General features: G+C 47.5%; 1 protein-coding gene across 4 annotated transcripts in view; it reads left to right on the plus strand.

Moving 5' to 3' along the window:
• The first annotated feature begins 423 nt into the window (after positions 1 to 423).
• The window catches only part of FLVCR2 (FLVCR heme transporter 2), a 65,616-nt gene continuing 52,277 nt past the window's right edge, over positions 424 to 13,762 (plus strand). For all 4 annotated transcript variants that reach the window (XR_009007569.1, XM_007184486.2, XM_007184488.2 and 1 more), the window contains exon 1: positions 424 to 1,444. Coding sequence is in view for 3 of the 4 variants with exons in the window: in XM_007184486.2 (XP_007184548.1) it covers positions 776 to 1,444 (669 nt within the window). In the remaining variant the exon portion in view is untranslated. The remainder of the gene's footprint in view (positions 1,445 to 13,762) is intronic.

Below are 13,762 nucleotides of genomic sequence, written 5' to 3' on the forward strand. Positions count from 1 at the left end.
GTGCAAAAAGTCGGGAATCCCTCTTGGATACCACAGAGCAGTTTGGGGGCGCCTGGCATCCGTGTGGGCGCGCAGGGCATGCGGACCGGCACGGAGGAGACTCTATTTAGAGGATCACCTCGGAAGGACAGAGGGTCTTTTCTTGCGGAGTCCGCCGGGAGGGGACAAATGAATTTGAGGGGCAGTACCCGGGTGCGGGTTAACCCGGCCGTTTCCATGGTGCCCGGGGCGTGGGGGAGGAATGCGCCCTCAGGCGGTGGCGAAACCACTGTATAGCCGGGCCAGCGGCTGGCGAAGGCGGGAGGGGCAGGGGGCGGGGGCGAGCGGGTGGGTCGTGGGTGGGGAAGCCGCGCGGGGCGGGGGCGGGGCGGTCACGTGCGTCGGAGGGGGCGAGGCCGCCAGTCCGCCCGGGAGCGACCAGAGTCCGGCGGAGTGGCTGCGCCCGGAGAGAACTCTTTCCAGGACGGAGAGGGTGAACGTCGACAGGCGCTTCGGCAGGACTCAAGGCACCGGGGGCCAGGACCAGGCTGAGGCGTCTGCAGCTGGGGGACAGCAATCAGGGACAGAGGACGCCAAGGAAAGGTGAGAGCAGAAGCTTGGGGGTGAGCCAAAGAGCCCCACTCGCGGCTTTTACGCAGGCTGGGGACTCCATTTATTCCTTCCGGGCTGGCCGGGTAAGTGCTACGTCAGCTTTAGGTGACCAGACGACGCCACTGCCCCTTAAGTCGACTAGAGTCCTCAGCACCTGTCTAGGGCTGCAGGAGAGGCTGTGGTCATGGTGAATGAAGAGCCTAACCAGCAAGAGCGCGATGGCTCCGCTTCGCAGACTTCCGCCCTCGGGGAGAACCCCAGCCTCTCAGCCCATCCCAGCGTCTCAGCCCGTCCAAGCGTCTCCATCCACCCCAGTGTCTCAGCGCACCGCAGTAGTTCGGCCCACCCCAGTACGTTGGCTCAGCCCAGTGGCTCGGCCCATCCCAGTAGCTCGGGCCCGGAGGACCTTGGCGTGATCAAGGTGAGCAAGCGCCGATGGGCCGTGGTCCTGGTGTTTAGCTGCTACTCCATGTGCAACGCCTTCCAATGGATCCAGTACAGCTCCATCAATAACATCTTCATGAACTTCTACGGGGTCAGTGCCTTTGCCATCGACTGGCTGTCCATGTGCTACATGCTGACCTACATTCCTCTGCTCCTGCCCGTGGCCTGGCTCCTGGAGAAGTTCGGCCTGCGCACCATCGCCCTCACCGGCTCCGCTCTGAACTGCCTGGGGGCCTGGGTGAAGCTGGGCAGCCTGAAGCCGCATCTCTTCCCAGTCACCCTGCTGGGCCAGGTCGTCTGCTCTGTGGCCCAGGTCTTCATCCTGGGCATGCCCTCCCGCATTGCTTCTGTCTGGTTCGGGGCTAATGAGGTGTCAACAGCCTGCTCGGTAGCTGTCTTTGGCAATCAGGTGGGTAGCGAGTGGGTGGTGTTCACTGTGGGACTGAGTGTGTTGATTGTACCGCACACCTCCCTGTGTGGAGACCGTAGTTTTCTGACTTCAGTGTGTTTGTGACTCTGGGTGACTGTGGCTGGGTGTGACTGATAGTGTGAGTGAGTGATTGTGACTGGGTGACTGTGTAAGAGAAGTGGGGAAACAGAAGGAGGGGCCTTTGCTGTCATTCACAGTTTCTCCTCCACCAGCAGAAAGGGTGCTTCTGGAACACATGGTGTTTTTATGATCTCATTCCTGAACTTACTTCACCAGCTTGGACAGGAAAGCTGTTCTTTCCCGGGGAGCAGTCCCTGGGCGTCAGACTATTCTGTGTCATCAGAAGTTGGCAGGTGCTTTTTTCCTGTCCAACCAGCTTTCCTAGAGCACAGCATCTCCTGCACCACATGGAAAGGCAGAGCGGGGCCCTGGTGGCGTTGGCGCTGCTCTCACCTTCTTTATACACAGCTGAAGCCAGGACAGTGGGAACAATGCTTTGTGCCAACCTCCTTCCCTGGGGTTTAGAGCCAAGGGCAGCAGGATGGAGTCGAATTCTTGCTTTGAATTTTCATGGCCTAGAAACCTTGGAAAGACCTAGAAAGCTCATACCTTAATCCTTTGTCTTTCCTTCTTTTGGGAAGGAGAATCTCAAATTCTTTGCATCTCAGTGTGGATATGACCCAGAAAGGTGGGCATGTCGTGAGTCTGATTGCTGTCTCTGAAAGGCTGAAGCAACTATTTACGGGGCCCTTCTTTATCTGGACCACTGCCTGGCGTCTCACTTCTTCCCAAGCACATGCATTTGTGGCTATGCATTTAACAAATGACCAGTAACCCTTAGTTCTTGTAGGCTTGTTTTCTCTTACCTGTTCATTACATTTAGAATATTTAAGCTTTCATTTAGGAAGTTCTTATTTGGGTCAGAAATTTTCAAACTTCTCTAAAGGTAAATTTCCATTCTGTTCATCTTTACCACCAAAAAGGTAACTTGAGCTAAATTTTTTCAGGCCAGTAAGGCCTGCCACTTGGGTAATAGTGTAAGCAATCAGTGAAAGCAACAGACAGGCCTTCTTCAGCACAAACAAGCAACATAAAATTCTTTACCCAGTTTTCTTTAACCTGTGGGTTTGAATGTTAAGAAGATTGAATGGATTTGAAGTCTGGGGATGAAACAAGTTGGATCTTTTTGTTCAAGGCAATTAAAAAATAGGTATTAAGGGTGACATTTACCAAGCCCCTCTTCTCGAAGGTGATGTGACTGTGAATTTGAACATCTCCATTGCAGCTTTGCTGGCAGGTTTGACATTATTGGATGTTTTCTTTATAGGAGGGTAAAGCTGGGGAGAGATGCCCAGGACTTTTCAAGCTTCCAGAGGGTTAAATCTCCCTATTCGCAGCCCCAACAGGATTCAGACAGGGTCACTGCAATCCCAAACCCATTGTTTGGGGAGGGCAGAAGAGCTAACCGGGCCCTCAGGTGGCCTGGTGAGATCAGAGAACCCAACACTTTTTTTTGTTCACCATGGAGCAAAAACGAATTGGTTTTCACACCCCTCTGCACACAGCTGTAAAGGAACTTAAAACCAAATATATCTTTAAAATTTAGTAAGAATAGTTACTCATTGCCCATGCCCACTCCCCACCAAGGTCAGAAAATGCCAAGAATTTTACATTTAAAAACACCCTGACAGCATATATTTGTATCACAGAGCCATCAATTTAGTGTGTTCTTTTAGGCTTAACCCACTGTGCTAAGTTAAAAAAAAAAAAGAAATATGAAAAGCTGAATTGTTTATGCTTCCTCACGTAGTTGTGACTGTGTTTGGTTCTTGGCATATGTTTTAACCTTTCTGTCTGAGGAAAGCATGGCCGAATGGAGGAGAAATATTAACAGAACACCTTGAGCTTTGCAGTTAAAAAAAAAAAAAAAAGGCTCCACAAAGCTGTCTAAACAGATTGGAAGCATCTTTCCGGAGAGTAACTCTTTGTGGCCGCAGACTTCACACTGATCAGCCAAACCCCTGTTTCATGGTAATTCTGACCCCTCTCTTCTAGTGCTTCTCTGATAGGCTCCACGAGGCACCAGTCCCTGCTGGCCTAAATCCAACACTCATTCCTTCACTCAACAAGCATTTGCCCAGCACCTGCCTTGCCAGACGCTGTGCTAGGGCTGCAAAGAGAATCCCTGCTTCGCAGAGTTCTGCTACCACCCTCTTAAATTGTATCAGGCACCAACATTCAGATTTTAAAAAGCACACGCACAAGAAGCAACCAGATGAGAGTACAGAGGATTTGTTTTCAGTTCTCCGCGAGGTTTTTTAAGTATCTTCTCCGTGTCATTGCTATGGGAAGACTGAAGGGGAAGGAAGCTAATATCTATCACACACCTATTATGTGCAAGGCACTTTTTCATGCATTATTTAATTTTTTTAAACTTTGAGGTGGGTGGGGTTGTCCCTGTTGTTATAGGTGAGGAACTTGAGACCCAGATAAATGGAACAACCTTATCCAGGGTCCTACTGGTGCTGAGTGGTAGAAAGGACGTTTGAAGCCAGCTCCAGCCCCAGAGCCCCTGTCAGTGGGCCGTTATTGAGTCTTCAGGTGGACAAAGCGTATATTAAAAAAAAAAAAAAAAAAAGGCAGGATTCTGAGTTTCAAGTGTTGGCCCTGTGTCTCAAGGGTTGTGGCTTGTCGGTGGTGATAAAGTGTCCAGCAGTTTCTCTAGAATTTGAGAGCTAGCACCTGCCTTCTGTTTTGAAGTTCCAGGCATTAGCAGTGCCTCCCCACAGGCTGGTTGCTGAGGGGCTGGTTCTCCCTCTCTCAGCCTCAGGAAGGTGGGGCTCCAGGCTCTGGGGAGAAGAAACCAGTGGATCCTGAGCTGGCGTGAGAGAGGGCAGGGAGTCTTGGACTGCAGCTGGGGCACTTCCCTGTGACCCTCACACAGGTGGTAGCAGCCCGGCAGTGTTCACAACACTGGTTCCATTGTTTCCAGGGAAAACCATCTGGGGTTTTGAGTGATGTGGACATATGGTTATTGAGCAAGGCTGGGAAGAGAGCCTCGTGAGAGAGTCTGGTGACGGCTTGGTGGCACAGGGCAAGGGAGATGTGGGAGCGGGAAGAGATCTTCAAGGCAGCCCCAGCCCCGACGAAGAGCCTCCAGCCCTGAGACCAGAAGGGAGTTCCTCCGGGACCCTTGGGCGGGTCATAGCACAGCGCCACCCAGAAAAAGTCTAGAGAGAATCAGTTTGCTTTTCGAGGAAAAGAAAATACAGTCACCTGGGAATTCCCTGGCGGTCCAGTGGTTAGGACTCTGAGCTTTCACTGCCGTGGCCTGGGTTCAGGCCCTGGCTGGGGAACTAAGATCCCGCAAGCTGCGCGGCACGGCCAAAAAAAAGAAAAAAAAAAATACAGTAACCTTAAAGAATCAGTCCTGCAGTGGCCACGGTCTATCTGTCCGATAGAAATATAATGAAAGCCACAAATGCAAACCACATATATGACTAAATTTTCTAGTAGCCACATGAGAAACAGGTAAAATGTAAATTTTTTACCAAAGTAAAAAGAACAAGTGAAATTAGTTTTAGGACTATATTCGGTTTTACTCAATATATCCAGAATAGTATTTCAACAGGTAATCAATATAATAAAATTACTAACAAGCTGGTTCACATTCTTTTCCTATGGTGAGTCTTTGGAAGTTGGCATGTATTTTACGCTTACAGACTAGCAACATTTCCCACCATGTCTGGAACGATGGTGCTAATTGTAGGGGAGGAAAAGGTTTTCCTTGACTGTCTTAGAGTCCCCAGCTAAAGATTAAATTGACGAAGTCAGATTAATAAGAGAAAATCATCTGTAATTATTTCATATAAGTATTAGGTGACACGGGAGTCTTTGTAAGGAAATGAAGGAAGAGTTAGACTTGTGCACTTCTATGCCAGATTTGCTGGAGAGCAGACAGTGGTGGAGGAATGTGACAGGTTAAGGAGTCTGAGGTCTGTAGAACCGGGGGGGCCACTGAGCAAAGCCTGTTTGTCAGGATTCTTGGAGGCAGTGCCCCTTTATCTTCAGAGACAAGGGTCTTGAGAGACAAGGATGCTCCCTTCCTCTGTGTACCAGGAGGGCATCGCCCACAGGAGGGTTTTAAGGCTTGTTTCGGGGAAGGAGGGGGAGGAGGTCAGAGTGACCTTCCTGCTTTTCAATTCTCTCAAATTGCTTCAGCTTAAAATATTCACTATGCCAAGGTACCAAATTTGGGGGTATTGTGTCCTGAACCCCATCATATTTCAAGCATTTGGAAATCAGGTTCTAGCAGACAAAGATGGACTCTAAGAAAGTGAGTCCAGTCTTGAGGAGGTTGTGTTTGCTGGACTGGCTGATCCTCTGTCACCCAGCAAGGCTGGGTGGTCCAGAGGCTGACTCAAGAGTCCAGGTCATGAGGTGAATGGTCAGCCTCATCTTGTTCCAGACTCCTGGGCACTTGGGTGTGTTAAAGTCCAGGCTTATCAATCTGGCTGTTGCAATGTCAGAGAAACTTTCAAGCTGAGTGACATCTGGGGAGGTGAAGGCAAGCTCTTCTGTGCTTTCATTTGTGGTCATTGTCAAGGCACATGAAGCACCTGCCCATGGGGCTGACCACTTGCTGGCCTCCCCTTCTGACTGGAAGAGAGGACCAGGCAGGGGCTGGGAGAGCAGAGCAAGGTTAGTGGAGACTGAAATGAGAAGGGGTAGAGCCAAGACCAACCCTCAAATGCTCATAGGGGCAGCCAGGTCGTAGAAAGTGTGACAAAGGAAAAGTGACATTGGAGTGTGGAGGGGTCACAGCATCGTAAGAGCACGTGACCCAGCTGGAGGTGGCAGCTGCTTCAGCCTCTGCCAACTGTTCACATACACAGCATGACCAGCGTTGTCAGATCATCTCATTTGTTTTTTCTTTAAAGAGAAACCAGAAATCCAGATTTTTATGTGAAGTCGGTTTTTTTAACTGTGGTAAAATAGACATATTTATAATTTTAACCATTCATAAGTGTACAATTCAATGGCATTAAATAGTTTCACAATGTTGTGTAAGAATTACCTGTATCTATACCCCAAACACTTTTATCACCCCCAACAACTCTGTGCCCATTAAACCGTAACTCCTCCCCTGTAACCTCTAGTCTACTTTCTATCTCTATTAATTTGCCTATTCTAGGTACCGCATATAACCAAAATCATGCAATATTTGTCTTCGTGTCTGGCTTATGAAATCTGTTTTTTATTTATTTTTACAACATTGAATTTTTTAAAAAATTATTTAATTATTTATTTTATTTATTTATTTTTAGCTGTGTTGGGTCTTCGTTTCTGTGCGAGGGCTTTCTCCAGTTGCGGCGAGCGGGGGCCACTCTTAATCGTGGTGCGCGGGCCTGTCACTATCGCGGCCTCTCTTGTTGCGGGGCACAGGCTCCAGATGCGCAGGCTCAGTAGTTGTGGCTCACGGGCCCAGTTGCTCCGCGGCATGTGAGATCTTCCCAGACCAGGGGTCGAACCCGTGTCCCCTGCATTGGCAGGCAGATTCTCAACCACTGCGCCACCAGGAAAGCTCCTGTTTTTTAAAATGCTGATAAAACTCAAAATTTTATTTTATTATTATTATTTTCCATGTTTTAAAATTGTGGGTCAGATAAAACTTCTAGTTTGAAACTTCTGGGGAAGGTAAAGTGGAACCGAATTCCAGTTCTGGTTTGTCCTTCATCGCAAAGCCCTCACCAAAGATGCGGGCAGGTGGATGAGCTCAGAGTCTGGCGACTCTGGGAAGGAAGCTAGACCAGTGCTCCCCCAAATAGTGACCATTTGCCTCACCTCTGGGGTCAGGACAAAACACAGATGCCTGGGCCTTCACCTGGACTTCCTAATCAGCCTCTCTAGGGGAGGGGCCCAGGCGCCTGTGTTTTTACCTGGCTTCCCAGGTGAGGCTCATGAGCAGACTTGAAATCTCTAGGAGAGAGGAGCAGCGTGCTGAGGGAAGGCGCCCTCCTGCTTGGAGCCAGGTTCTTGTCAGGGCTGGTGTGTTTTGTGCTGCTGTGTGATGGGTCCAGTTCCCAGGTGGATGCAGCTGGGAGCTCAGCCACTCACTCTCCAGATTGAGGGGAGAGGATGGGCTTGGGATGGGGCTCGTAATTCTGATTCACTTAAGGTTCTGAAAATAGACTCAGGGCCCTGGGGGTCTGGGTAAGGGCAGCCCTGAAGGCCTGTGAGGTGGAACCATAGCAGAAGCTCCTAATCCTTCTGTTTCTTTGACCTTCAACTCAGTGCACTACATGAGAAGAGGCTCTGGCTGGCCTGGCCTGACTTCTGTCTTGGCCGTGTTGCCTTGGCAGGCATTCTTCAGGGCCTGACAATTCCGTGGAATCGAGTCTGAGTGTTCAGTTTAGCATGCAGGACCCCTCCTCCCTCGTCCTTCCCATCCAGCCTGTCTCTTGTTCCCTCCCAGCCTTGTCTCTGCTCTGACCAGTCTGGCTTCTTGATTCTCTCCTTGAAGATACACCACTTGGAGGTTAAGCCTAAAGCCTCGGAGAGTGACATCAGTAGATGGTGGACCAGGAAGCTCCAGACCCTTGTTCCCCCACAGAAACATTAAATAAACTAGAAACTGGCTAAAATATCTTCCCTATGGGAGTTTTGGAAATCAGTCAAAGATCTACAGCAACCAAGTAAACGACCAACCAAGAAAAAACCACATTCAGAATGGTAGAAAGTTTCATGGCCATTTTGCTCACCCTTGCCCTGACCCCATCCAACTGCTGTGCCTCCCAGTACCAGTTCCTTTCTGCAAACCTGAGAACGCGAAGCAGACCAAATTTGCAACGTTTTAAACCAACTGTGTTTTTATACACTAACAATGAAAAATCCACAAAGAAAATTAAGGAAATAATTCCATTTACAGTAGCATCCAAAAAAATACTTAGGAATCAGTTTAACCAAGGAGGTGAAAGACCTGTATGCTGAAAACTATAAAATGTTACTGAAAGAAATTAAAGAAGTCACAAATAAATGGTAAAACATCTGTGTTCATGGATTGGAAGACCTAATATTGTTAAGATGTCAATACTACACAAAGCAGTCTATAAATTCAGTGCAATCACTATCAAAATCCTGATGATGTTTTTCACAGATGAAGAAAAATGCATCCTAAAATTCATGTGGAAGTTTAAGGGATGCTGAATAGCCAAAACAATTTTGGAAAAGAATCACAAAGTTGGAGGTCTGACACTTCTTGATATCAAAACTAATAACAAAGCTACAGTAATCATGACAGTGTGGTTTTAGCATAAAGACAAACAGAGAGACCAAAGGAATAGAGTCCAGAAATAAACCCTCACATATATATGGTCAAATGGTTTTTAACGAGGGTGACAAGACCATTCAAGAGGAAAAGGACAGCCTTTTTAAAAAAATACACTTTATTTTTTAGAGCAGTTTTAGGTTCACAGCAAAATTAAGAGGAAGGTACAGAGATTTCTTACATACTCCCTTCACCCCCTCCTGGTGTAGTCTCCCCCATTTTCAACACCCCCACCAGAGTGGTGCATTGGTTACAATTGATGAACCTACATGGACACATAATTATCACCAGTCTCTTCAACAGATGGTATTGGGAAAAACTACAAAACTCTTGGAAGAAAACATAAGGAAAAAGCTTCATGATAATGGATTTGGCAGTGATGGCAGTGATTTCTTGGATGTGATACTAAAAGCGTCAGCAACAACAACAGCAAATAATTGGACTACATCTAAATTAAAAGCTTTTGTGCATCAGAGGACACTATCAATAGAGTGAAAAGGCAGTCCATGGAATGGGAGAAAATATTTGCAAATCATATATCTGATATGGGGTTAAGCGCCAGACTATATAAAGAATTCCTGCAGCTGAACAACAACAAAAACACAACCCAATTGAAACATGAGCCAAGGACTTGAATAGACATTTCTCCCCCAAAAAAGATACATAGACGGTCAATAGGCACATGAAAAGAAGCTCAACATTAGGGAAATGCAAATCAAAACTACAATGAGATGCCACTTCATACCTCTTAAGACAGTTATCAATAAGAAAAAAGAAAAAGAAAAATGTAAGAAATGTCGGCAAGAATGTGGAGAAATTGGAACCCTTGTGCATTGCCGATGGGAACGTAAAATGGTGCAGTCACATGGAAGACAGTATGGCATTTCCTCAAAAAAATTAAAAATAGAATTACTATATGATTTAGCATTTCTACTTCTGGGTAGTTACCCAAGAGAACTGAAAGCAGGAACTTGAACAGATATTTGTACACCCATGTTTATAGCATCATTCTTCACAATAGCTGAAAGGTGGAAGGATCCCAAGTGTTCATCTATGGATGATTGTTAAAATATGAAATATACATATGATAGAATATTATTCATTCTTGAAAGGAAATTCTGACACGTGCTACACATGGCTGAACCTTGAAGGCATTATGCTGAGTGACATAAGGTAGTCACAAAAAACAGATACTCTGTAATTCTACCTATGTGAGGTATTGAGCTGTCTTTTTTTCTGACACCAATCAATTCTTCAATTCTCTAACACCAACTGGCTGTCCTACGATTCAATTCAGTTCAACTCTTGACACTAATGAGTTAGTGCAGACCCCACAAGTTAAGAGCTCAGTCCCGTAAGACTGTCTCCATTTGCAAGCCCTGGGGGCCACCCAGACTTCTGCCTTACTAACTATAAGTTGGGGGTTCCCACGAGCCCTACTCAGGTTCTGTAATTTGCTAGAATGGCTCAGGGAACTCAGGTAAGCACTAACTGTTTTTCCTGGTTTATTATAAAGGCTACAAGTCAGGAACAGCCAAATGGAGGAGATGCCAGAGCCTCTGTGGGCCACCCTCCTAGCACTTTGATGTGATGTGTTCACCAGCCTGTAAGCTCACCAAATTTCCTTGTTCAAGAGTTTTTCTAGAGCTCAATTTCCAGTTCCCTTTTGCTTCTCAGGGGTGGGGGGAGGGTGGGGCTGAAAGTTCCCAAACTTTAATCACTTGGTCTTCTGGAAACCACCTCCATCCTGAGGCTCTGGAGGGGTCCCACTCTAAGTCACCTCATAGCCTAAACTCAGGTGTGATGGAAACAGGATCCTTATGAATAACAAAGGACAGTCCTTGGAAACAGGATCCTTATGTGTAACAAAGGACAGTCCTATCACTCAGGAAATGCCCAGGGTTTAGAGCTCTGTGCCAGGAACCAGAAGTGAAGACCAAATATATTTTTATTATACCACAGATAATCTTGAGTAATCAAATTCATAGAGACAAAAGGTATAATGGTGGTTGGGGGCCTGGGGGAGGAGGGAACGAGGAGTTAGTGTTGAATGGGTACAGAGTTTCAGTTTGGGAAGATGAAAAAAGTTCTGGAGATGGATGGAGGTGATGGTTGCACAATGATGTGAATGTACTTAATGCCACTGAACTGTACAGCTAAAAATGATTAAAATAGTAAATGTTATGATATATATATATATATATTATATATATATATATATATATATATATATATATATATATATATATATATATATATATATATATATATTTTACCACTGGCATCAAAAACGAAAAGATACACTGCTTGGGAGGTGTTCCCTCTGGCTGGGTACCTGGGTAACTGCTCACCCCTGCCGTCATCTCCTCAGTCTCTGTGCTGGAGGAAAGCGGTCCTTGCCCTTCTGTGTGCTTGCTGAGTTTCTGTGGATACTGGCCTTTTGTTTTCTACGGTTTGTGTTTCCCCCTCTTCCGTAACTTTTCTCCTGTCCTCTTCCCCTCTTCCTCCACCTCCTCTTCTTACTAAATGGGAAACTTGTCAAAGGACTGGAACCTTGACTAATACATCTCTCCCATATGTCAAGGCTCTGGGCATAACAGGCGCTTAAAAATGGATGGACAAATTAATAAACAGGTATTCCTTTCCTGAAAGGAATTAAGGTGACCACTCAGTTAGCTGAGAGCTCAGGTGGTTGCAGAAAGGGACTCTCATGCCTGGATTGTCTTCCTGACGTGACTCAATCTTACTCCTTCAGTGGAAAAAGCTATTCAGTCCTTACGGGGTGCCTTGAACTCTGCTGGACCCAGGGTGGTTGAGAACACATCTTTAGCTCTGCTGTGTACCCTTGGACAAGACCCTTAACTTTTCTAACTTTTGGCTTCTTCTTTTGTAAGATGGAGATAATATTGGCTCCTACAATAGTGGAGGAGGGGAGTAAATGAGACAGTAAGTGGAGGGCACTTAGCCAGCAGAGTTTGTCTGCTAAATGAAGAACAGGTGCTGTCACTACTATATCATCAGTAAAGGTAATTGGCCACTGATCTAGAAGGAGAGGCCAACACTTAAATGCTCCCAATACCACTGTGTGGCAGGCTTAAGGGTACATGTGCACAGGACATTGAGGGGTCACAGCGTGTGGGAGGACACACCCCAGAGTGAGTGTAGTGGGGAGCCAGCGGGACTGATTCCCTGAGGAGGTGATGGTTATGAGCCGATTCTCAACAAGCGAAGTGACCAGGAGTTGGGTGAATAGGGGAAGGTGGGCCTTTCTGGAAGTTTGCAGGCAGTATCTTGATGGGGACTTGTTCCTCTTGAGAGCTACTCAAACTAAGAGCTGTGCTGGTGCCAGGAGATGGTGTTATCTTCCCAGTATGTGGCTGATGAGACCGGTTGTCTGTGGTGAAGATTTTGGGGTGTTAGGGATGACATAGGTACTGGGCCAGTTCTCATCCCCACACATCAGACCTTAGTCTTACAAACCTAAGACTCTACTGAAGGAAGTGGGATGCCCAGGCTTATCAGGTGGACCCAGCTGTTTTCGACTGCCTGATTCTTGATCTTTATCCAACAATGCTGTTAACAGGATGTCCTTCCGTTGCCTTCACCTCCCCCAACCCCCAACATCAAACAGCCCCATGCGAATTGGTTTGATCCCCATCAGGGATGACGAAGAACTATAGGGCTAAGGTGAAAGCGGGTGTTTCCTCTTCTTTCTTCTCTGTCTCCTGACTTCTGTCTAGCACCATCCCAAACTTAACCCAAGGGAGCATCTCCTTTCTCTCTGTTCTTCAGGACGGAGGCCTTTGTCTTTGCTGAGTCATTCAGAGGTCGGAGGTATCCTGCAGGTTCTGGCAGCCCATCCTGGCTCTTCTGCCTCCCCACCTTATTCCAGGCATCTCTCATTTTTTAGGCTTTGCAAAAACTGTAGCTTGGCCTCTGAGCCCCACACAGTTCAAGATGAGGTCTTGCCCCAGCATAAGGGCAGAGAACACCAACACCATGTGTGTTTGCAGGAGGGGGATGGGAGGTAGGGCTGGCTTTCACTTGCTTACCAACTTCTCGGGATTAGACAGTGTGCCTCGCAACCACGAGTGGAGTGGTGTTTGCTTTGGCTCCCATCCGATTCTTTCTCTAGAGAGGAGGTGAACACAAGCCCTTTTCAGTTCCAGGAGATCCCTTTTGACTAGACAACCCTGCCGGCTCCAGAAGGGAGGGGGCACGGAAGCTGGAGCAAGGTTGGAGGTTATTTTTCTTCCTTTTTGTTTTTTTTTCCTTTTCCTCTCCCCTGGAAATTCCTGATTTCTGCTCCACGTTGCGGTGTTGGCATGGCTGGGTCTCCCATGCTGGCTCTGGAAGCAGCTGTCTGCGCTCAGGGCCATTTGCTGTGCCCATCAACTCAGAAATATAGGAAGTGAGCCGCCCTGAGTCTTGGCGTTAAAGCAGGGTCCGTCGCAATGGGCTGTTTGTTGGGGGTGGTGACTGCCCTTTGAGCAGTCCTCGCCTCCTCAGACCTTTGTCCTCAGCTTCCTGTTTGGGGCTGGACATGTTTGTGGAGCCACTCAATGAACTCAGAGGCCGGTTGCTTCTCTACCGAGGAGCTAGGCAGGAACACACACCGGTCCCACCATCTGTCCCTGCCTGGGACGCCGAGGGAAGCCAGCAGCTGAGAATTAGCTCTTGATTTCTGTCCTTGGGGCAGTGGAGGTCAATTGTTTCTAAGTGTGCTCCATGAACCACCAGCACCACCGGGGGTGTTTGTTAGAAATGCAGATTCCTGGGCACTGGGGCAGATCCAAGGAATTAGCCTGTCCGGGATGGAGCTCAGGGGTTGTGATGCGCCCTGAAGTTGGAGAGCTCCTGGTGTGGGAGCCACGGGACCCTGACCCGGCTCTGCTGACCCCTGTATTTGGGGCCTCTGGCTAGACACCTGCTCTCTTTGGGCATCAGCTTACCTATCTGTAATACGGAAG

This window comes from Balaenoptera acutorostrata, chromosome 3, assembly GCF_949987535.1.
Source record: "Balaenoptera acutorostrata chromosome 3, mBalAcu1.1, whole genome shotgun sequence".
Classification (NCBI taxonomy): Eukaryota; Metazoa; Chordata; class Mammalia; order Artiodactyla; family Balaenopteridae; genus Balaenoptera; species Balaenoptera acutorostrata.